Below are 23860 nucleotides of genomic sequence, written 5' to 3'. Positions count from 1 at the left end.
AAAAGTCTCCCCGTACATTCAGTTATATTTCGATCTTCTCAGATCGTTCAGCACGACTTTTATGTCGTGTTATTGGTACTGTTTAGTTTCTTAACATGAGCATTTCGGTCTGGGTGGTTCCAATACTCCCGCTTTTATAGCTTTGGGTATTGTATAATCACCCCTTGGATATGGCGCCTGCTTTTTGTCTTTTGGCAGTTTCTGTGATATGCAGGCTCCATAACCTCAGATTCCCTTTCTAAATTCCAGTTTGTTTAGTTCTGCTCATTGTTTTCTCGTTTAGGGCAAACCTCTTATTTTAACTGGGGACCATACGCCGCTTTTCATGGAATTACACACTAGTGTAGCATTTAAGGTTCCATGTGCACCGCCGTATGAACACATCTGCGGGTGTCTCTAAATTGTTTTTTGTACTTTTAACATGTGTAAATGTTGAGTTCTGCTCAACCCGGGGCTAGAGGGCGTGGACGGTAACATGCATTTCCACTACCGTCCATGAACAGGCTCAATCAAACCGAGCCTGCAACATTTTCGTTTTTGTTGTGTTGAGCGACCTGTGGAGTTTCCACTTTTTCTATTTTTCATCATCGTGATTCCGTTGTTCAACTTTTCAACATCATGGTTTCGTTGCTTCAGCTTTTCACCCACGTAGTTTTGACTTTTCAACATTGTAGTTTTGACTTTTAACCATTGTACTTTTGGCTTTTTACCATTGTACTTTTGGCTTTTTAGCAACGTAGTTTCAAGTTTTTAACATCGTAGTATCGCCCTTCTGTCGCCCATGCGCACAGGATTGTCTAAGGACAATTTATATTGAAACTTTTAAAATAATCAATAAACAGACTCCAGCTTATCTTCATGACCTTATAAATATTAATGATAAACCTTATTCTTTTAGGTATTCAAACACTGCAAAAGTGCCACAAGTAAAGACAACAAGATATGGTAGCAACTCCTTCCGTTCTTGCGCTGCCAATATTTTAGATACGGGTCAAACCTAAATCAGTTCCGGAGCTTGATCAGTGCTTGGAACGGACAGAGTTTTCGCTGTTCTTGTTGTGCCAACAATGCACAACAATGCATTACTGTTGCTACTGTATTTATGCCAATGCTTCTTATGTACTGCATGTTGTTTGTTTTATTTTGTTTACTGTTAACTTCAATAAAATCTGGAAAGTAGATCCCTCGGAAGCACCGAAAACAATGCAAACAGTGAAAATTGCAGACCCGGTTTGATTGAGTCTGTTCATGAGCAGTAATGGAAAATGCAACACTGCCCACGCCCCCTAGCACCGGCTTAAGCAGTATTCAATCTTCAAATCTAAATGACTTGAAATCAATGATCCAATCTTCGAATCTAAATTAGTTGAAATCAATGATCCCGAAGGACCAGAAAATATAACAACACTGAGATGAATACATAGCTTTCAAATTGCATACTTCAAACATGCCATTTTGTTGATTTGCTCTGCTAGCTTATAGTTATGCTAGATACCAATTATATGCTTATGTATTTTGCAACCGGTAGTAGGTGCTTTATCCTGTCACTTGCAATATTTTCGACCCGATATCAGGGTGCCGTATATCTTTCTTGATATACCGTCAGTTGACACGTGACCAGTAATATACGGTTAGTGGATCATGTGACCTTATGATCGATATTGTTGTCATAAGAAATTTTACATTGAAACCATCACCATTGTGTTGGAAATGTCCGAACTAAGAAAATGAGTGGTCAAATAAGGAGTTTTTATTACAAAACGAAGAAGTTACTGCGATTTTTAATTGTAACCACATTACTGTGTAGGTGACTACGTCATTATATAAGTGACGTCATTACGAATATATGACGTCATTAAAACGGCTGTCGCACACTTATTTTTGTAAAATAAATTGCCAAATATCGGAAAATGAAGTAATGACAAGATAAATAGAATAACAGGTAAGTGCCTAAGATGGAGAAAGTTTATCTGGCTCGGCTCCGGACGTTATCAGGTTCGCCTTCGGCTCACCCGATAACCTCCTCCACCTCGCCAGATAAACTTTCTCATCTACGGCACTAACTTATTATTCTCTATTTCTACTTGGAAATCCAAAGCTATTCTCCTAGAAACCTGTTGTCTTGAAAATATATTCGCTCTCAACATATAATAACTGACCAATTAAAATGACCCTTATCTGTGACTGTAATTAACAGTATAAACCAATCAAATTCAAGAAAGCTACATGGTAATAAAACTACAAGTATTTAGAATATTAACAAGTTTTGACAGTAATCAACATTTTATCAGTCAGGCAATCTTAACATTTGAATTATCCAGACATCACAATGACCTTATCATAAATACATTTTTAGCACATTCTCGACTATCAAAGATTAAAGGGCATAAATGTATCAAAATTGAGACAACAACAAAATTTTGACATCTGTCATGAAAACATAAAGAATTTTCATTATTTAAAATTTAGCAACATAAAATCATCGAATGATTTATCCTTATTGTAGTTTCTATATTAAAAATATACATTTGTTTGATAACAGATTTTTAACGATATTTTCTGATGCAAAACACTAGATTGGATACTACATGCGTTTTCTTTGTAGTAATCAACTCAATAAATTCCTGTCATACGCTAAACCTTCATAACTGAGACTAATTCCCTCTCTGTCTGTATGTTTCTTTGTGTCTCTCTATCTTACTGTTTAGTGTTCAAAACGTGTCGAATTCAAATAATGTTCTACTATCCATTCACGACCTCAACATATTCCATACAATCGCCAAGTTTTAGAAACCTTTTAATTATTTGTTTTTGGTTGGAATCCAAATATATACGAACGAAGAATAGATTATGCAATATTTTCATAAGCGATATAGCCATGAGTGAAAAGGTTCAGGAGCAGTGTAGCCACGAATGAAATGGTTAAGGAGCGGTGTAGCCACGAGTGAAATGGTTCAGGAGCGATGTAGCGAATTGGTTAAGGCGCGGTGTACCCACGAGTGAAATGGTTAAGGAGCGGTGTAGCCACGAGTAAAAGGTTCAGGAGCGGTGTAGCCACGAGTGAAATGGTTTACGAGTGATAGATATTTTGAGCTTACTAACACATTTTCTCTTTATTCCATTTTGACTATGGTTAAGAAGCGTTGTAGCCACGTGTAAAAGGTTCAGGAGCGGTGTAGCCACGAGTGAAATGGTTTACTCTTAATATGGATAATCCGTTTTTTGGTCAATTGGTGGGTACTATTTATCCCAGGGAGCTTCAGTTAATTAAAAGTAACAATTCGGATACTGATGCTTCGTTTTTAGATTTACGTCTCTCTATTTATGACAATATTATACATACCAAAATTTATGACAAGAGGGATGATTTTAACTTTAGTATTGTAAATTTTGCCCATTCGGATGGGGATGTACCTCAGGCTACATCTTATGGGGTATATATTTCTCAATTAATTCGGTTTGCCAGAGCGTGTAGTCATGTCAAGCATTTCAATGAACCTAATCTATATTACAAGTAAACTTCTTCAATAAGGCTACCGTTATTACAAATTGCGTAAATATTTTGCTAAATTTTACTATCGTAATTCTGATTGTTTTAAAATTCAATAGTAATTTAAAGACACTTCTGCGAGAAGGTATTTCTAAACCCGTTTTTTATGGGGATGTGGTTTACAAACTTCGTAAGATCTTGGGTCACGGTAATTTCCAAAATATATTTGGAAAGCTTATCAAACGTTTTATTAAAAGAGGTTACGACCCAACTGTTTTGAGACATACCGCATGTTTAGTGTTCAACCCGTTTACAGTTGGACACTACGCTTCCCTCTTTGATTGCGTCTGACGGAAGAGGGGGAGGACTCTATGATGAGCAGTTTTTAAATCCTACCAGGACTGAACTGTTTTGATATTTGTCTTCTGGCCTGTTTCGTGTTTTTTACCCACCAGCTTACCTCAATAGGGAGAGCGCAGATCTAGGGATTGCGGGGTCGTGAGTTTGATCCCCGGGTGGGTTGTATGCTCTCCATGATGATTTGATAAAGGACATTGTGTCTGCTATCATTCGTCCTCCACCTCTGAATCATGTGGGAAAGTTGGCAGTTACTTGCGGAGAACAGGTTTGTACTGGTACAGAATCCAGGAACACTGGTTAGGTTTTGTTTGTTTGTTTTGGGTTTAACGCCATTTTTCAACAGTATTTCAGTCATGTAACGGCGGGCAGTTAACCTAACCAGTGTTACTGGATTCTGTACCAGTACAAACCTGTTCTCCGCAAGTAACTGCCAACTCCACTGGTTAGGTTAACTGCCCGCCGTTACATAACTGAAATACTGTTGAAAACTGGCATTAAGCTCAAAAAGCAAAGCAAGCAAAAGCAAAGCAAAGCAAATTATTTTGCATTTTTACAAAATAATGCCTCTTTTTAGCCCACCATCATCAGATGGTGGGCTATTCAAATCACTCTGCGTCCGTGGTCCGGCGTCCTTCCGTCCGTCCTTCCGTTAACAATTTCTCGTTATCGCATCTCCTCAGAAACTACCAGGGGGATTTTGACCAAACTTTGTCAGAATGATGTATTGGTACCCTAGTTGTGTCCCCCTGAAAATCAGACTGGTTCAACAATTTTTTAGTAAGTTATGGCCCTTTGTTTATTTCTATAATTTACATAGATTTATATAGGGAAAAACTTTAAAAATCTTCTTGTCCAAAACCACAGAGCTTAGGGCTTTGATATTTGGTATGAAGCATCATCTAGTAGTCCTCTACCAAGAAGATTCAATTATTTCCCTGGGGTCTAATATGGCCCCGCCCCGGGGGTCACATGGTTTATATAGACTTGTATAGGGAAAAACTTTGAAAAACCTCTTGTCCAAAACCACAGGGCCTAGGGCTTTAATATTTTGTATGTGACATCATCTAGTGGTCTTCTACTATGTTTGTTCAAATTATCCCCCTAGGATCAAAAATGGCCCCGCCCCGGGGGTCACATGGTTTACATAGACTTATATAGGGAAAAACTTTGAAAATCTTCTTGTCCAAACCACAAAGCCTAGGGCTTTGATATTTGTAATGTAGCACCATCTAGTAGTTCTCTACCAAGTTTGTTAAAATTATCCCCCTAGGGTCAAATGTGGCCCCCGCCCTGGGGGTCACATGGTTCATATAGACATATATAGGGAAAAGCTTTTAAAAACTTCTTGTCAATAACCTACAACATTCAAATTTGGACCACATGTATGGTTTTGAGTGGCAAGATGAACCTTGACATGAGCTGACCTTGATTTTGACCCAGTGACCTACTTTCACATTTCTGTAGCTACAACCTTTAAATTTGGGCCACATGCATAGTTTTGTGCACTGAAAAAAACTTTGACCTTGACATTGACCTAGTGACCTACTTTCACATTTTTGAAGGTACAGGCTTCAAATTTGGACCACATGCATAGTTTCGTGTTCCGAAATGAAATTTGACCTTGATTTTGACCCAGTGACCTACTTTCACATTTCTCAAGCTACAGCCTTCAAATTTGGACCACATGCATGGTTTTATGTACTGAAACAAACTTTGACCTTTACATTGGCCTAGTGACCTACTTTCACATTTTTGAAGGTACAGGCTTCAAATTTGGACCACATGCATAGTTCTGTATTCCGAAATACAATTTGACCTTGATTTTGACCTAGTGACCTACTTTCATATTTCTCAAGCTACAGCCTTCAAATTTGGACCACATGCATGGTTTTGTGTACCGAAACAAACTTTGACCTTTACATTGACCTAGTGACCTACTTTCACATTTTTGAAGGTACAGGCTTCAAATTTGGACCACTTGCATAGTTCTATATTCCGAAATAAAATTTGACCTTGATTTTGACCTAATGACCTACTTTCACATTTCTCAAGCTACAGCCTTCAAATTTGGACCACTTGCATAGTTTTGTGTACCGAAATGAACTTTGACCTTAAGATTGACCTAGTAACCTACTTTCACATTTCTGTAGCTACAGGCTTCAAATTTAGACCACATGCATAAGAGTGTGTACCAAAACAAACTTTGACCTTGACATTGACCTAGTGACCTATTTCACATTTTTGAAGATACAGGCTTCAAATTTGGACCACATGCATAGATTTGTGTTGTGAAGTGAAATTTGACCTTGATTTTGACCTAGTGACCTACTTTCACATTTCTCAAGCTACAGCCTTCAAATTTGGACCACTTGCATAGTTTTGTGTACCGAAATAAACTTTGACCTTAAGATTGACCTAATGACCTACTTTCAAATTTCTCAAACTACAGCCTTCAAACTTGATGCACATGCATAGTTTTGTGTACAAAGAACTTTGTCCTTGAAATTGATCTAGTGACTTACTTTCACATTTCTCAAGCTACAGCTTTCGAATTTGGACCACATGCACAGTGTTGTGTACGGAAATGAAATTTGACCTTGAGCTAGTCAGTAAGTCTTGAAATTTGGAACACTCAAGAATTGGCACATTGGTGGGCGCCAAGATCACTCTGTGATCTCTTGTTCGACTTTAGGGGCCTCCATGGCCGAATGGTAAAGGTCGCTGACTTCAAATCACTTGCCCCTTGTTGATGTGGGTTCGAGCCTCACTTCTTAATTTGAGGAAGCCACCAAGCTGGCTTATGGAAGGTCGGTGGTTCTACTAAGGTGCCCTCTGGTGATGAAGTAATGCATGGAGGGGTACTTGGGGTCTTGCTCCACCATCTAAGCTGGAAAGTTGCCATATGTCTTATAATAGTGTCGGTACGACGTTTAACCCAACAAAAACAAAAAAGATTGACTTTATATTAATTCAGTTAACAAGGCTGTTGAATAGTTATCCTCCGACAGCTCTTGTTGTGTTAACTCATCATATGGCTGCATTGGCATAGACATGTAAATTCACTGCCGGGTTTACTTTACTAGGCAGCAGAGTCTTCCATTTTATGTGCTGTAAATTATATATCAAACATGACCCTGAAATGTTGAAAATGTTACACAGAAAGTACTAATAGTATATTAATAGTAATAATGTGTTACAATATACTATATATGTATTATAACATAAATATATAACATTACAACTTTCAATACTGACTATTTACATCACTCAAGAAATGGCGGAAAATTCATTGACTAATACAGTGATTACTCTTGATTCCTTAATCGCAATGTTCCACTTTTTTAAATTAATGCCAATATCTGATATTTGAACATCAAATGAAAAATAATGCATATACTTCAGGTATTTGTTGGTGGACATGATGTGAGGTCAAGTTTGTTTAATTCCTTTGGTGTCATGGGGTTCTGTCCACAACATGATGCGCTATGGGACAGTGTTACTTTAAAGGAGCATCTGCAGTGTTTCTCAAACATTAGAGGCATAAGACCTGATGAAATCAACCCTTGCATTGACTTGTGAGTTAGTTTAGTCTTGCTAAGTAGTGAGAAAGACGAGTGAAATAACTTTTTACTGTTTCTAAAGATTTATTTCAGCTTCCATAACTGTAGTTAAAGAGAGAAATAATGTCACAATCAGCTGACAAGATTCACACAAGTGTATTATCGCGTCTTAATCTTTCCAAACTGAAAGTTTTTATAAGTATTTATCTAGTATCCAGTAACATAGGAATGTTTACTTGTTTACATTAACAGGCATACTTGTTCTAGTCAAAAATGTTTTTGAATACATCACTAAGTATTATTTTGCATGTTTCTCTGTAGTTACATGAACCACTTTCAGCTGAATGAGCATGGTGAGAAGCGCTCAAAGAAATTGTCGGGGGGAACCAAAAGAAAGGTATTTTCATGGAGATAAACTGAAACAAGGGAAATATGATGGTTATAACCTGATTCCTTCATATATTTAATGGAATGTTAATGCTCTTGTTTAAAGCCAATGATATTCAGAACATAACAATATATGACACCTACCATATATTGAATATTTAAGGTACACCATGTATATATCAAATGTTCACATCAAATCCATTGTACAAATTAACTTTGTCAAATTATTGACTTGAAAAGTACTGTTATAGAAATAAAATTTGATTTAGTTGAAATAAATTGTTTCAGTTGAGTTATTGTATAAGTATGCTGGGTCAGCCAAGATTTGTTCTCCTGGATTAACCATCTACAGGAATGGACCCACAATCCAAACGCTTCTTATGGTATGGAAATATTTTTACCCTCTTCTAATAGGGAGTGTGACATGCAAGATTCAAGTTTTGAGTGTGTATAGATATTTCTGTTTGTTATTTCTGTTTAACAGGTCTTAAAATCCAGTACATTATTTGTTGTAGCTGCAATTTTCTATCTTTTTTTTTACATTAAGTGTATGATGCATGAATCTTGGATATAGCAATTACATTGCCAATATATGTTATATATATATATATATATATATCATATACTATACAAGGAGAGGCCTAACACCGATGATTGTATTTACATTCTGTATGATACAGGGATACAATATCTAGCAGTTTTAAGGCGTACCAAAGAGGAGCCATATTGACTACACATTACATGGAAGAAGCGGATGCTTTGTGTTCTAGGATAGCCATTATGGTCAATGGCAGACTACAGTAGGTTGAAAATTAGTCGTATTAACATAATAAAGGCAAAAGGTTTAGGGATAGTAAGTCATACTGTATTTTCGCTGTAACAAAATTATTCTGTATTCTCTTTTACTGTTTTAGATACTACTTTTTATAAGTACATGTATCTATATGATTTAAATTTTCCAGTAGTTTTAATTGACTTGGGTCACAATGTAACGTACCGATGAACTCTGATAGTTTGATATATTTCGTTTTATATGTACATGTTACTACCACAGGAATAGAGATGAACATTATTTTTCCTAGCATTATATTTTCTAGTAAAAATGTTTTAAATTTACCAGGGTTGGTGGTTAAGAACTACGTTTTCACCAAATTATGAGATGCTAAAAGAAGAGGCTAGATTTGCAAATTATTCAATCAATTCTCTTTGTTGTGGTTGTCGCTATTGGTTTAGAGGAATTTATCAGTTTATCAAAAACAACCTTTTGGTACCATTTCAGCACATTATATGATATAAATCTCAGTGTTATAAGACTTTTAGATTAGGCCGTTAAACGTGTGTGTAGTCAAGGTCAAGTAACGTGTGTATAGTTTTTATGCCCCGGGTGTCGAAGAGTTGAGTTGGATGGTATTTGAACTATATCAGTCCATTATTTTGTCTATTCATTACATCTTCTCAAGTGCTTAACTCCTGCAGTTTCTATCCAGATCAATGGAATTTGATATACATGATCAGCATGAAGTGTCTCGACTTGCATGTGCGATAATTACTGTTTGAGTTGTGCCTCATTTTTGGAATTAACAATAATAAAGTTACTATTGTACCTTGTTTACTCTACTCCTTAATGTTTCCATCCAATTTAAATGAAACTTGGCACCCATCATCAACATGAAGTAGACATTCACATGCCTTGCATCTGATTATGTTGCCTTAGTTAAGCCTGTTTTTTTTTTTTTAACTTAGCAATATTGCGCCTACATCTGTTCCTTGTGTTTTCTACTCCTAACGCTTTTTTACAGTTAAATTGAAGCTTGGTATATGACATAGACATGAGTGGACATGTGCCTGTTGTATGATTATGTCTTCAACGGTTATGCCCCTTTTTGGCCCTAGCAAAATACATCTGTAACTTGTGTACTCAATTCCCGATAATTTTCCAACCAATTCAAATGAAACTTGATACACGTCATCAGCAAGAAGTGAACATGCACGTATTGTCTGAACTTCCATGTCTCAAAATTTCTTCTTCAGTTATGCCCCTGGTTTTTGCATTTCGTTCTGCAATAAGATTTTTCCCTTTTGCACTCGATTCCTTATACAGTTTCCATCCAGTTCAATGAAACTTAATACATGGCCAGTATTGAGTAGACATGCACAAATTCTTCCGATTTTTATGTCTGATAATTTTTTCTTGCGTTAACGGCTATTTGACTTTATAACGGCATTTAATAATACATCACGCTATCTAGATGATATTCTTAATATGGATAATCCGTTTTTTGGTCAATTGGTGGGTACTATTTATCCTAGGGAGCTTCAGTTAATTAAAACTAACAATTCGGATACTGATGCTTCGTTTTTAGATTTACATTTCTCTATTTATGACAATTTTATACATACCAAAATTTATGACAAGAGGGATGATTTTAATTTTAGTATTGTAAATTTTCCTCATTTGGATGGGGATGTACCTCAGGCTACATCTTATGGGGTATATATTTCTCAAATAATTCAGTTTGCCAGAGCGTGTAGTCATGTCAAGCATTTCAATGAACGTAATCAATATATTACAGGTAAACTTCTTCAGCAAGGCTACCGTTATTACAAATTGCGTAAATATTTTGCTAAATTTTATTATCGTAATTCTGATTTAGTTTTAAAATTCAATAGTAATTTAAAGACACTTCTGCGAGAAGGTATTTCTAAACCCGTTTTTTATGGGGATGTGGTTTACAAACTTCGTAAGATCTTGGGTCACGGTAATTTTCCAAATATATTTGGAAAGATTATCAAACGTTTTATTAAAAGAGGTTACGACCCAACTGTTTTGAGACATACCGCATGTTTAGTGTTCAACCCGTTTACAGTTGGACACTACGCTTCCCTCTTTGATTGCGTCTGACGGAAGAGGGGGAGGACTCTATGATAAGCAGTTTTTAAATCCTACCAGGACTGAACTGTTTTGATATTTGTCTTCTGGCCTGTTTCGTCGGGCCCTTAAGGGTGTGTCTCTTGTTGCTCTGTCTTCTGAAAAGGCATTGAGTACATACGTTTTTGGTTCTTAAGGTTTGCTTTTTATATATTTATACACGAGAATTTTTGTGTTTTACATGCCATGCCTTTTTGTTTCCATTACGTGTGTTAGAGATTCACCTAGAGGGGATTTCTTTTATTTACACTGTCCCATGTCTTTGGAACATGGTGGGGGTAAGAGTGAGGTTGGGTGCGCACCATAAACCGGTTTAAGCTCCCCAGTGGTGTTTTTGCCACTGACCGTTCCAAGGCTGTGCCCCACTGTGTTCCTTTGTTTGTTCGTTTTGTCCTTGTATGTTGACTTTGTGTGCGCGCGTGTGTGTATGCTTATTGTTCGTCTTGTCCTTATGTGTTGGCTTTGAGTGTGTGTGTGTGTTGTTCGTTTTGTCCTGATGTGTAAGCTGTTGAGTGTGTGTGTGTGTGTGTGTGTGTGTGTGTGGTGCACGCGTTTGCGTGCTGGGGGTTCGTTTTGAGGAGGCTGCGCTTTTGGTGCGTGGCATTCCCTGTTTGATATTTTTCTTTGTTTTTATTAAAAGAGGTTACGACCAAACTGTTTTGAGACATACCGCATGTTTAGTGTTCAACCCGTTTACAGTTGGACACTACGCTTCCCTCTTTGATTGTGTCTGACGGAAGAGGGGGAGGACTCTATGAGAAGCAGTTTTTAAATCCTACCAGGACTGAACTGTTTTGATATCTGTCTTCTGGCCTGTTTCGTCGTGGCTTTAAGGGTGTTTCTCTTGTTGCTCTGTCTTCTGAAAAGGCATTGAGTACATACGTTTTTGGTTCTAAAGGTTTGCTTTTTATATATTTATACACGAGCATTTTTGTGTTTTACATGCCAAGCCTTTTTGTTTCCATTTGGTGTGTTAGAGATTCACCTAGAGGGGATTACTTTTATTTACACTGTCCCGTGTCTTTGGAACATGGTGGGGGTAAGAGTGAGGTTGGGTGCGCACCATAAACCGGTTTAAGCTTCCCAGTGGTGTTTTTGCCACTGACCGTTCCAAGGCGGTGCCCCACTGTTCCTTTGTTTGTTCGTTTTGTCCTCTTGTGTTGGCTTTGTGTGTGTGCGCGTGTATGTGTGTGTGTGTTTGTGGTGTGCACGTCTGCGTGCTGTAGGTTTCGTTTTGGGGAGGCTGCGATTTTGGTACGTGGCATTCCCAGTTTGATATTTGTCTTTGTTTTGTTTTTTTTGATGGTGGAAGAAGACCCCAGGTGCCCCTCCGTGCATTATTTCATCACAAGCGGGCACCTGGGTAGAACCACCGACGTGCCGTAAGCCAGCTGGATAGTTTCTTCACATGAAGAATTCAACGCCCCAAGTAAGGCTCGAACCCACATCGATGAGGGGCAAGTGATTTGAAGTCAGCGACCTAAACCACTCGGCCACGGAGGCCCCTCTATCCTTAAGAACCTAAAACACATATTCCCAATGCCTTTGCAGAAGACAGAGCAGCAGGGGAGGCACCCATAAGGGCCCGACGAAAGAGGCTAGAAGACAAAAATCAAAACCGCGTAGCCCTTTACTATGGTGGTGCCTGGCTCAAAATTTTGATGTCACCATGGACTGTCCGGGACTGTTCGGTGGGACGGTGTCCACCTTTCTGATGCTGATCTTGACATTCTGTTACCATCTTTTAAAGAACTAGTCGAGTCATGCGTATTTCTTGATGATGTTAATGAAAAGTTCATTTTGACTGCGAAACTAAATAGTAGCTCCTTGCTGCATTTTAATACATGGAACAAATTAGTATGTGTACATTAATTAATTAAAGTAGCTCAGTGCATTTCAGACATGGAGTATGACAGGTTCATAAAAGGCCCGTTTCGTCGGGCCCTTAAGGGTGTTTCTCTTGTTGCTCTGTCTTCTGAAAAGGCATTGAGTACATACGTTTTTGGTTCTAAGGTTTGCTTTTTATATATTTATACACGAGCATCTTTCTGTTTTACATGCCATGCCTTTTTGTTTCCATTACGTGTGGAGTTGATTACTTTTATTTTCGCTGTCCGGTGTCTTTGGAACATGGTGGGGGTAAGAGTGAGGTTGGGTGCGCACCATAAACCGGTTTAAGCCTGGGTGGTTCCAATACTTCTGCTTTCATAGCTTTGGGTATTGTTTAATCACCCCTTGGATATGGTGCCTGCTTTTTAATTTTGTCTTTTGGCAGTTTTCCTATGATATGCAGGCTCCATAACCTCAGATCCCCTTTCTAAATTCCAGTTTGTTTAGTTCTGTTCATTGTTTTCTCGTTTAGGGCAAACCCATTATTTTAACTGGGGACCATACACCGCTTTTCAAGGAATTACACAGTAGTGTAGCATTGAAGGTTCCATGTGTACCGCCGTATGAACACATCTGTGGATGTCTCTAAATTGTTTTCTTTTTTTGTACTTTTAGCATGTGTAAATGTTGAGTTCTGCTCAACCCGGGGCTAGAGGGCATGGACGGTAGCATGCATTTCCACTACCGTCCATGAACAGGCTCAATCAAACCGAGCCTGCAACATTTTCGTTTTTGTTGTGTTGAGCGACCTGTGGAGTTTCCACTTTTTCTATTTTATTATCACAGCAGCGTTGTTTGTGCCGTGTGGCGGCCGTAAAAGTCTCCCCGTACATTCAATCAGGGCTGTTATATTTCGATCTTCTCAGATCGTTCAGCACGACTTTTATGTCGTGTTACTGGTACTGTTTAGTTTCTCTGCATGAACATTTCGGCCTGGGTGGTTCCAATACTCCTGCTTTCATAGCTTTTGGTATTGTTTAATCACCCCTTGGATATGGTGCCTGCTTTTTAATTTTGTCTTTTGGCAGTTTTCCTGTGATATGCAGGCTCCATAACCTCAGATCCCCTTTCTAAATTCCAGTTTGTTTAGTTCTGCTCATTGTTTTCTCGTTTAGGGCAAACCCATTATTTTAACTGGGGACCATACGCCGCTTTTTAGCTCACCTGTCACAAAGTGACAAGGTGAGCTTTTGTGATCGCGCGGTGTCCGTCGTCCGTCCGTCCGTGTGCGTGCGTGCGTCCGTAAACTTTTGCTTGTGACCACTCTAGAGGTCACATTTTTCCTTGGATCTTTATGAAAGCTGGTCAGAATGTTCATCTTGATGATATCTAGGTCAAGTTCGAAACTGGGTCACGTGCCTTCAAAAACTAGGTCAGTAGGTCTAAAAATAGAAAAACCTTGTGACCTCTCTAGAGGCCATATATTTCACAAGATCTTCATGAAAATTGGTCAGAATGTTAATCTTGATGATATCTAGACCAAGTTCGAAACTGGGTCACGTGCCTTCAAAAACTAGGTCAGTAGGGCTAAAAATAGAAAAACCTTGTGACCTCTCTAGAGGCCATTTATTTCAAAAGATCTTCATGAAAATTTGTCTGAACGTTCACCTTGATGATATCTAGATCAAGTTCGAAACTGGGTCACGTGCCATCAAAACTAGGTCAGTAGGTCAAATAATAGAAAAACCTTGTGACCTCTCTAAAGGCCATATTTTTCATGGGATCTGTATGAAAGTTGGTCAGAATGTTCATCTTGATGATATCTAGGTCATCTTCGAAACTGGGTCACGTGCGGTCAAAATCTAGGTCATTAGGTCTAAAAATAGAAAAAAACCTTGTGACCTCTCTAGAGGCCATATATTTCACAAGATCTTCATGAAAATTAGTCAGAACGTTCACCTTGATGATATCTAGGTCAAGTTCGGAACTGGGTCACGTGCCGTCAAAAACTAGGTCAGTAGGTCAAATAATAGAAAAACCTTGTGACCTCTGTAAAGGCCATATTTTTCATGGGATCTGTATGAAAGTTGGTTTGAATGTTCATCTTGATGATATCTAGATCAAGTTTGAAACTGGGTCACGTGCGGTCAAAAACTAGGTCATTAGGTCTAAAAATAGAAAAACCTTGTGACCTCTCTAGAGGCCATATATTTCATGAGATCTTCATGAAAATTGGTCAGAATGTTCATCTTGATGATATCTAGGTCAAGTTCGAAAGTGGGTCACGTGTCTTCAAAAACTAGGTTAGTAGGTCAAATAATAGAAAAACCTTGTGACCTCTCTAGAGACCATATTTTTAATAGGAACTGTATGAAAGTTGGTCTGAATGTTCATCTTGATGATATCTAGATCAAGTTCGAAAGTGGATCACGTGCCATCAAAAACTAGGTCAGTAGGTCAAATAATAGAAAAACCTTGTGACCTCTCTAAAGGCCATATTTTTCATGGGATCTGTATGAAAATTGGTCTGAATGTTCATCTTGATGATAGCTAGGTCAAGTTCGAAACAGGGTCATGTGCGAACAAAAACTAGGTCAGCAGGTCTAAAAATAGAAAAACCTTGTGACCTCTCTAGAGGCCATACTTGTGAATGGATTTCCATTAAAATTGGTCAGAATGTTCACCTTGATGATATCTAGGTCAAGTTTGAAACTGGGTCACGTGCCTTTAAAAACTAGGTCAGTAGGTCAAATAATAAAAAAACATTGTGACCTCTCTAGAGGCCATACTTTTCATGGGATCTGTATGAAAGTTGGTCTGAATGTTCATCTTGATGATATCTAGGTCAAGTTTGAAACTGGGTCAACTGCAGTCAAAAACTAGGTCAGTAGGTCTAAAATTATTAAAATCTTTTGACCTCTCAAGAGGCCATATTTTTCAATGGATCTTCATGAAAATTGATCTGAATGTTCACCTTGATGATATCTAGGTCAGTACCGAAACTGGGTCACATGCGGTCAAAAACTAGGCCAGTAGGTATAAAAATAGAAAAACCTTGTGACCTCTCTAGAGGCCATATTTTTCATGAGATCTTCATGAAAATTAGTGAGAATGTTCACCATGATGATATCTAGGTAAAATTCAAAACAGGGTCACGTACCTTCGAAAACTAGGTCAATAGGTCAAATAATAGAAAAACCTTGTGACCTCTGTAGTGACCATATTTTTCAATGGATCTTTATGAAAATTGGTCAGAATTTTTATCTTGATAATATCTAGGTCAAGTTCAAAACTGGGTCACATGAGCTCAAAAACTAGGTCACTATGTCAAATAATGACGTCATACTCAAAACTGGGTCATGTGGGAAGAGGTGAGCGATTCAGGACCATCACGGTCCTCTTGTCATGGAATTACACACTAGTGTAGCATTGAAGGTTCCATGTGCACCGCCGTATGAACACATCTGCGGATGTCTCTAAATTTTTTTTTGGTACTTTTAGCATGTGTAAATGTTGAGTTCTGCTCAACCCGGGGCTAGAGGGCGTGGACGGTAGCATGCATTTCCACAACTTTTTCATTTTTGTTGTGTTGAGCGACCTGTGGAGTTTCCACTTTTTCTATTTTAAGCTCCCCAGTGGTGTTTTTGCCACTGACCGTTCCAAGGCGGTGCCCCACTGTTCCTTTGTTTGTTCGTTTTGTCCACGTGTGTTGGCTTTGTGTGTGTGCGCGTGTATGTGTGTGTGTGTGTTTGTGGTGTGCGCGTCTGCGTGCTGTGGGTTTCGTTTTGGGAAGGCTGCGATTTTGGTACGTGGCATTCCCTGTTTGATGTTTGTCTTTGTTTTTTTTACGAGTGATAGATTTTTTGAGCTTACAAACACATTTTTCCATTTTGACCAAATTTACCCATTTTATAATTTCTTACCAGCGAATAGCATATTTGATATGACTCATCATGACAATTCACAGATATATTTCACTATACTGTAATGTTTTCAATAATTCACTGAAAAACATTTAATAAATTTTTGTTTCATTGCATAATTTCATTTTCCTGATTTTTGTTTTAGATATTTCATCAAAAATGAATTGTTCTTAATTTCGAACATTCAGATGTCGACATAATATCAATTTACAACATTTGTTATGAAAAGTCATAGAAAAGTATGCATCTTGAAACATAACGGCCATCAAACAAACTTGGCAAGTTTTTATTGCTTCCTCTTCTACATATATTTACGCTACGTCAAAAATTAATTTGATGAAAATTACAGCCTAGCTAGCATGGCCTTTTGGGTCGATTTTAAATGAGATGTTCTGCCAATAAATGACAAGTTATTTGAACTCATCAAGACTGCGCGAGAAGAACGACATATTCACACTCTCTTCACTGTATAAATGAGATGATTTGCATACAATTTCGAATTTGCCGCAGCGGCATTTTCCGTTTGTCGACCTAATAATGATGACAAGAGATTACATGTAGCCGCCGGACCTGCGATTTTGGAGAATTACTTCAAGGCTCTTGGATTATAATTATGATATTCCAATGCGGTCTTGGACCATTAGCATGGCTTAGAACTTGTTGGAGATAATTGAATAATGGAGGAATATTTCGTCCTAACAACGAGGCTTTATAGTGTTTTAATAAAAAGCAATAATCAACAAATGTCTATTGTAATTTGTTGAGTATTGCTTTTTATTAATGGAGGAATATTTCGTCCTAACAACGAGGCTTTATAGTGTTTTAATAAAAAGCAATAATCAACAAATGTCTATTGTAATTTGTTGAGTATTGCTTTTTATTAAAGTACCATATAAAGCCTCGTTGTTAGGACGAAATATTCCTCCTTTATTTAATTATCTCCAAAAATTTCTAAGCGGTGAGCTGTGAACAGAAGAACACCGATCCTCCTTATGATCCCTTTTATTAACGGAAAGCTTATTTTAAGTCCATCGTATGTATTTTCACGCTCAATTCTTGAAAATTTATGATGTAAAATTTGACATAGACCTAAACAACAATATTTTTTCTGAAAGAAAGTTATACACTTACTAAATTTCTTTAACTCTTAGCCTGCTGGCGGTAAGTGATTCTGCCTTTGCGACCAGTGCAGACCAAGATCAGCCTGCACATCCGTGCAGTATGATCATGGTCTGCACTGTTCGCCCAAAATTGAAAGATGGACAAGTTCATTATAGAAATTTTGCAGGGTAAGGGTTAGTTACTCGTAAGAGATTCTGGTTCTGTTCATACAAACAATAATGTTGAAATTGGATCATATTTTATATGCATGACACGGAACTACATTGCACATAAAAGATTTAACGTTTCTAGGCAGAAAGATTTCCATTCCTCTGTAGAATATTGGTAAAAAGCCGCCCACTTAGTTCAATAGGGAAGAGCGTCGGGGTCGTGAGTTCGGTTCCCGGATGGGGTGTATGTTCTCCGTGACGATTTGATAAAAGACATTGTGTCTGAAAACATTCGTCCTCCACTTCTGATTCATGTGGGGGAATTTGGCTGTTACTTGCAGAGAACAGGTTTGTACTGGTACACTGGTTAGGTTAACTACCCGCCGTGACATGACTGAAATACTGTTGAAAAATGGCGTTAAACCCCGAAATAAAACAAACACATCATGCCGACAAATCATAGCATGTGAATACCAAATAATTTGTGAAATAGACAGACGTTGTATATTCCCATTGTTTGCACTTTCGAAAATGTTTAAGACATTTTTTTGAAGACAATTATAGAGTCTTGGGTAGTATAAATCTATCTCCCGTAAAAAAGAATGTTGTGACAAGAAAATGTAACGACATAAAGCTTAAGTGCTAAGCCATTAAATGTTATTCAACCGCGAAATGAATTCAATGAAATACTTCTGTTTATACAGTTGTGCCATGAATAGGCAAATGAACGGTTTAAGCCCCGGATCCGTATTCATAAATGCTCGAGTGTGATTTTAAGGTAGTGGTCGGCAATTTACGTATTTTCTATATGCGATTTCGGCATTCCCCTGCTTTTGTAAGCGTTAAAATGCCGAGTACGTAATCAAACAGAAAGTGCCGAGTACGTACGTAATCAAACAGAAAGTGCCGAGTACGTAATCAAACAGAAACTGCCGAGTACGTAATCAAACGGAAAGTGCCGAGTACGTAATCAAACAGAAACTGCCGAGTACGTAATCAAACGGAAACTGCCGAGTACGTAATCAAACGGAAAGTGCCGAGTACGTAATCAAACGGGAAGTGCCGAGTACGTAATCAAACAGAAAGTGCCGAGTACGTAATCAAACGGAAAGTGCCGAGTACGTAATCAAACAGAAACTGCCGAGAAAGTGCCGAGTACGTAATGAAACTGAAAGTGCCGAGTACGTTATCAAACGGAAAGTGCCGAGTACGTAATCAAACAGAAAGTGCCGAGTACGTAATCAAACTGAAAGTGCCGAGTACGTAATCAAACGGAAAGTGCCGAGTACGTAATCAAACAGAAAGTGCCGAGTACGTAATCAAACAGAAAGTGCCGAGTACGTAATCAATCAGAAAGTGCCGAGTACGTAATCAAACAGAAACTGCCGAGAAAGTGCCGAGTACGTAATCAAACTGAAAGTGCCGAGTACGTAATCAAACGGAAAGTGCCGAGTACGTAAACAAACAGAAACTGCCGAGTGACATTACGGGGCTTCTATGTTATAAGCAAATTCTCAAATTCTCTTTTTTCTGAAACTAGTTTCCGTTAGAAGATTGATGTATACTATATAAGGGGTCTGCATTGGTTTCGCCCCTCGAAAGACGGCTTCGATGTATCGGCGCTCTACATCGGGCACGTTAAAGATTCATAGAGAGCCAGGCATATTTATCTTTCTTTGTTCTCGGGATACCCCTCTGGTCAGTTTGCTCTCATTTTATGTGCTTAGCACGAGTTATGTACATACATATGAATGTAAAGCACATCTGAACTTGTTGAACATGAAAATGTGGTTAAATATGATATCACTGCAGTAGATATTTTCAAAAACATGTAAACGTAACCAAAGGGTATCACACATGATTAATTTTATCCACGAAATCATATCTAAGGTAAGTAACTCCAACATTTGTATTCCAATACCTTAGTCGCTTGTTATCTGTCACCGGCTTTGTGCGTCCAATGATTTTAATTGTCGTCGGGATTATTTTCCGTAATTGTTCAAAATGTGATTGAACCGGAGTCGCCATCTACATTACCAATTTCTCAGAATGCCTTTACTTACATGAGAATTAAATATGCATACAGCGGAATTAACATTTTTCAAAATGTATTGACATTCCTTTATTTGCGTGTGTTGGTATCGAACGCACGTGCAAAGAAGATTTCAGGATATGGGCTAGACAACATGATAACATTAACCTTGATAAAAAAAGACATTTAACGTGGGTCATGAGAGACAACTGTATCCAGAAATAACGTTTGGATGCCAAAGACCGGTGTTCAACGGGCAGGGGATATCGCTTTTTATTATATACCTATATAAATTCTGTAAAAAATCGGCTTGTATTTCACAATTAAATATGATCAGTCAGACAAAAATTCCGTATTGTACCTTTTAAATTCCGTATTGTACCTTCCGTATTGTATGCTGCCGGACTATTTTCATTAATATGCATGACCTGACACATTTCTATAAGTAGCGCACATAAAAACTTCACTAAATTCCATTAAATATCGAAAAACATTGAAGATTTCGTTCAAGAACAAAACAATATTCAAAATGGTAAAGGTATATAATAAAAGGGTCATTATAACAGTAGCTAGATCTGGGACTTTGTATTCGGCTGTCGTGGATTTTGCAAGGTCGGATCACACTCGGCGCTTGCGCGCCTCGAGAGATCCGATCTGGCAAAATCCACTCGAGCCGAATACTGCATCCCAGATCAAGCTACTGTTATAATAACCCTATTTTATCACACTGGTACATAATAGCGCGTTTATTTTCTGCATATTCAAACAAATCTGGCAATGACCCTATCGTAGTCCAGTTATAATAGAAAAAGAAGAGGACGAATACAAATGTATTGTCGAAATGAAGAAAAAAAAGTTCCATGCTGACGAATATTTATTATCTATGCCTTTATTGTCTCGTCATTATAATTTCATTTAATGAGGGCAGGATAATTGTTATCTTATTCCTCTTTCTTGAACGAGTACATTTTCTAGGAAGAATCTCTGAGCCAGTCAGATGATATAAGTGTATCAATAGTCGGCCTTTTCGTAATGCCAGGGTCAAGAATGTCGAACACGAACTTTTTGCAAACTTCGCTGACTCTACTGTTCACTCTTGGAGGAAATTTTATGTCACGTGACAACTGCTGTTGAACAAGCCTGGTCACGTTTGTGTCATTAAAAGGCATACTTCCACACAGCATTGTAAATAAAATGACACCCATTCCCCAGATATCATTCCCTTTTGGATCATATGGAATTCCGCGAAGCAGTTCCGGTGATGCGTACGCAGTACTTCCGCAAAATGTCCGACACATCATATCGCTTGAATCTATATCGAACGCACGAGCAAACCCAAAATCAGTCACCGCAGCAACATTGTTTTTGAATATTAAAATGTTTTCACACTTTAGATCCCTGTGAGCAATATTTAAGCTATGTAAATATTTCAATCCATTTGCGACATCGTGAAAAATGGTTTTCGCTTTTAGCTCGTGAATGAATCCATGGCTGTGGATCAGCTGAAGAACATCACCCTTTTCCGCATACTGCATTATTTGAAATATAAACTCCTTTGTTTCTATACACAAAAATGTTTGAATGACATTTTTATGTTTTAATCTCTTGATAATTTCTAATTCTCTTGGCAAAAATTTTGCCAAATAATCTTTCCTCGCTTTTTGTCGATCAATAATTTTTACAGCACACATCTTGCGGTCTGCAACTCTTTCGACAGTTCGGACTTTTGAATAAGTTCCTTCACCTAGTTGATGTCCAACTCGATAGCCTTTGGCTGCCAGTGTGTCAGCAATCCGCATGAACTTTTTGGGCGTCGTACGCTCCATTCCGCAAAAAATTCTATGCAAAGTAATATTTTCAGCTTCAAAACATCCAAAACTTTTTTCATTCCAGTCTTAGTTTCTCTTTCACATACTGATGACTGCATTCAATGATACTCCTTTAATTTGTCACCTCGTCTGAAGAAATCTCAGATATAGCGGCAGTAACTATTTATTTTTCTTTGCCTACATACCCATCCTTTTTAATAATTCACGAAGAAATTCCAATTTATTCTCGGATTGCATGATGAGTTAATTGTTTCTATTGATTCGCGTTGATGCGCATCTAAGACAATAGCGTGTCAAAGGTTAATTATTGTGACGTCATGCATAACGAAGCTCTAAAAATCAATGCCACATGTTCATTTTACGTCCAGTTGTCTTAAATATTTGTGAAACTTAGGAGATAAACAAACTCTAAAACATTGAACAAATATTTGTATTGGAACCAACAAAAATATGAAAAAGCTATAAAATTTGAGATGCGCTCATTAATTCAGAGTTTATTTTTGACGGTATCTAAAGATTTTAGATTATAAAATTATAATGGCCATTATTGACATGATAAATATTTTATTGCTATTTAGTGGAGTAACACTAAACTTTCGATTTTTATAAAATTATTTAAAAAAGGTTAAAATAATGATTAGTTTATCGGACGAGAACCCGCCTCAGTCCTGCAAAATTCTTACTATTTTGCAAAAAAGCAGCATCACACAGACCGCATACAATTTACCAAAAAAGTAATTAACAGTTTAGAAATAATGAAAAACGGAAACAAGCATGATTTTTTTTCTTTTTTTTTCTTTTTAAAAGTTGTCCATTAACCCAACATTTATTTTTATTTTAAATCACTGCGGATTAAGAGACCTACTGCATAATAGATTTTGCAAAGATAATATCCTATCTCAAGTGATGCAAAAAAAAAAAAGAGTTCTGTTTACAATAAAGAGTGTTCATTTCAACTGGTGATGTAAAAAATGAGCCGTGCCATGAGAAAATCAACATAGTGCCTTTGCGACCAGCATGGATCCAGACTAGCGTGCGCATTTGCGCAGTCTGGTCAGGATCCATGCTGTTCGCTTTCAAAGTCTATTGCAATTAGAGAAACCATTAGCGAACAGCATTGATCCTGACCAGACTGCGCAGGCTGGTCTGGATCCATGCTGGTCGCAAACACACTATGCTGGTTTTTCTCATAGCGCGGCTCAAATGTTTGTTTAAACAGAAATCCCGGCGGGAGGTGGGTTTCTGTACTGAAATAATGAAGCCATTCGTTAATGACAAGTCTCATTTAACGTGTTTTATGCACAATCCAATTTTGGATGGTCTGATATCATAATCAATTTATGCTATCAAATTAAATTTCGCTTTTAATAAACGATAGTAATTTAATACTATTGACAGATATAGAAAATTAAGTACGATTTGTGACAAGCGCCATTTATCATAAACAGCAGAATTTATTGTCAGTTAAAATGGGAAACGTCAATGAAAATGGGCCCATTAACTGTTGATAGAGTGTTGTATTATTTCCTAAAATTTACGTAAGACTAGTCTGGCTACCGACAAATAGACTTTTAATAACAATGATGATGATGATGATAATGCTGATGATGATTGATGATGATGACGATGATTGATGATGATGATGATGATGATGATGATGATGATGATGATACAATGTAATAACTTTATTGAAAGAGTATATATAGAGAATAATAGGTTAGTGCCGTAGATGAGAAAGTTTATCTGGCGAGGTGGAGGAGTTATCGGGTGAGCTGAAGGCGAACCTGATAACGTCCGGAGCCGAGCCAGATAAACTTTCTACATCTTAGGCACTAACCTATTATTCTATTTATCTTGTCATTACTTCATTTTCCGATATCTGGCAATTTATTTTACAAAAATAAGTGTGCGACAACCGTTTTAATGACGTCATATATTCGTAATGACGTCACTTATATAATGACGTAATCACCGACAAAATCGCAATAACTTCTTCATTTTTGAATAAAAGCTCATTATATGACCACTCATTTTCTTAGTTCGGACATTTCTAACACAATGGTGATGGTTTCAATGCAAAATTTCTTATGACAACAATATCGATCATAAGGACACATGATCAACTGACCGTATATCACTGTTCACGTGTCAACTGACGGTATATCAAGAAAGATATACGGCACCCTGATATCGGGTCGAAAATACTGCAAGTGACAGGATAAAACATATTTGGCAGTCTATATAGCCAG

General features: G+C 37.6%; 2 protein-coding genes across 2 annotated transcripts; one reads left to right on the top strand and one right to left on the bottom strand.

The window, feature by feature from the left end:
* Positions 1-7161: 7161 nt before the first annotated feature.
* On the top strand, positions 7162-8146 carry LOC128553318 (uncharacterized). Its single transcript, XM_053534455.1, has 3 exons — positions 7162-7425; positions 7732-7807; positions 8086-8146. Exons 1-3 carry the CDS (start codon positions 7238-7240, stop codon positions 8137-8139), a joined length of 318 nt encoding a protein of 105 aa, XP_053390430.1. The 5' UTR covers positions 7162-7237; the 3' UTR covers positions 8140-8146.
* A 12345-nt stretch (positions 8147-20491) lies between these two features.
* LOC123563661 (testis-specific serine/threonine-protein kinase 3-like) lies at positions 20492-22019 on the bottom strand. Its single transcript, XM_045356582.2, has one exon. It carries the CDS (start codon positions 21606-21608, stop codon positions 20754-20756), a length of 855 nt encoding a protein of 284 aa, XP_045212517.1. The 5' UTR covers positions 21609-22019; the 3' UTR covers positions 20492-20753.
* Between the last annotated feature and the right edge of the window lie 1841 nt (positions 22020-23860).

This window comes from Mercenaria mercenaria, chromosome 2 (genome assembly GCF_021730395.1).
Source record: "Mercenaria mercenaria strain notata chromosome 2, MADL_Memer_1, whole genome shotgun sequence".
Lineage (NCBI taxonomy): Eukaryota > Metazoa > Mollusca > Bivalvia > Venerida > Veneridae > Mercenaria > Mercenaria mercenaria.
This window is presented reverse-complemented; position numbering and strand designations above follow the sequence as displayed.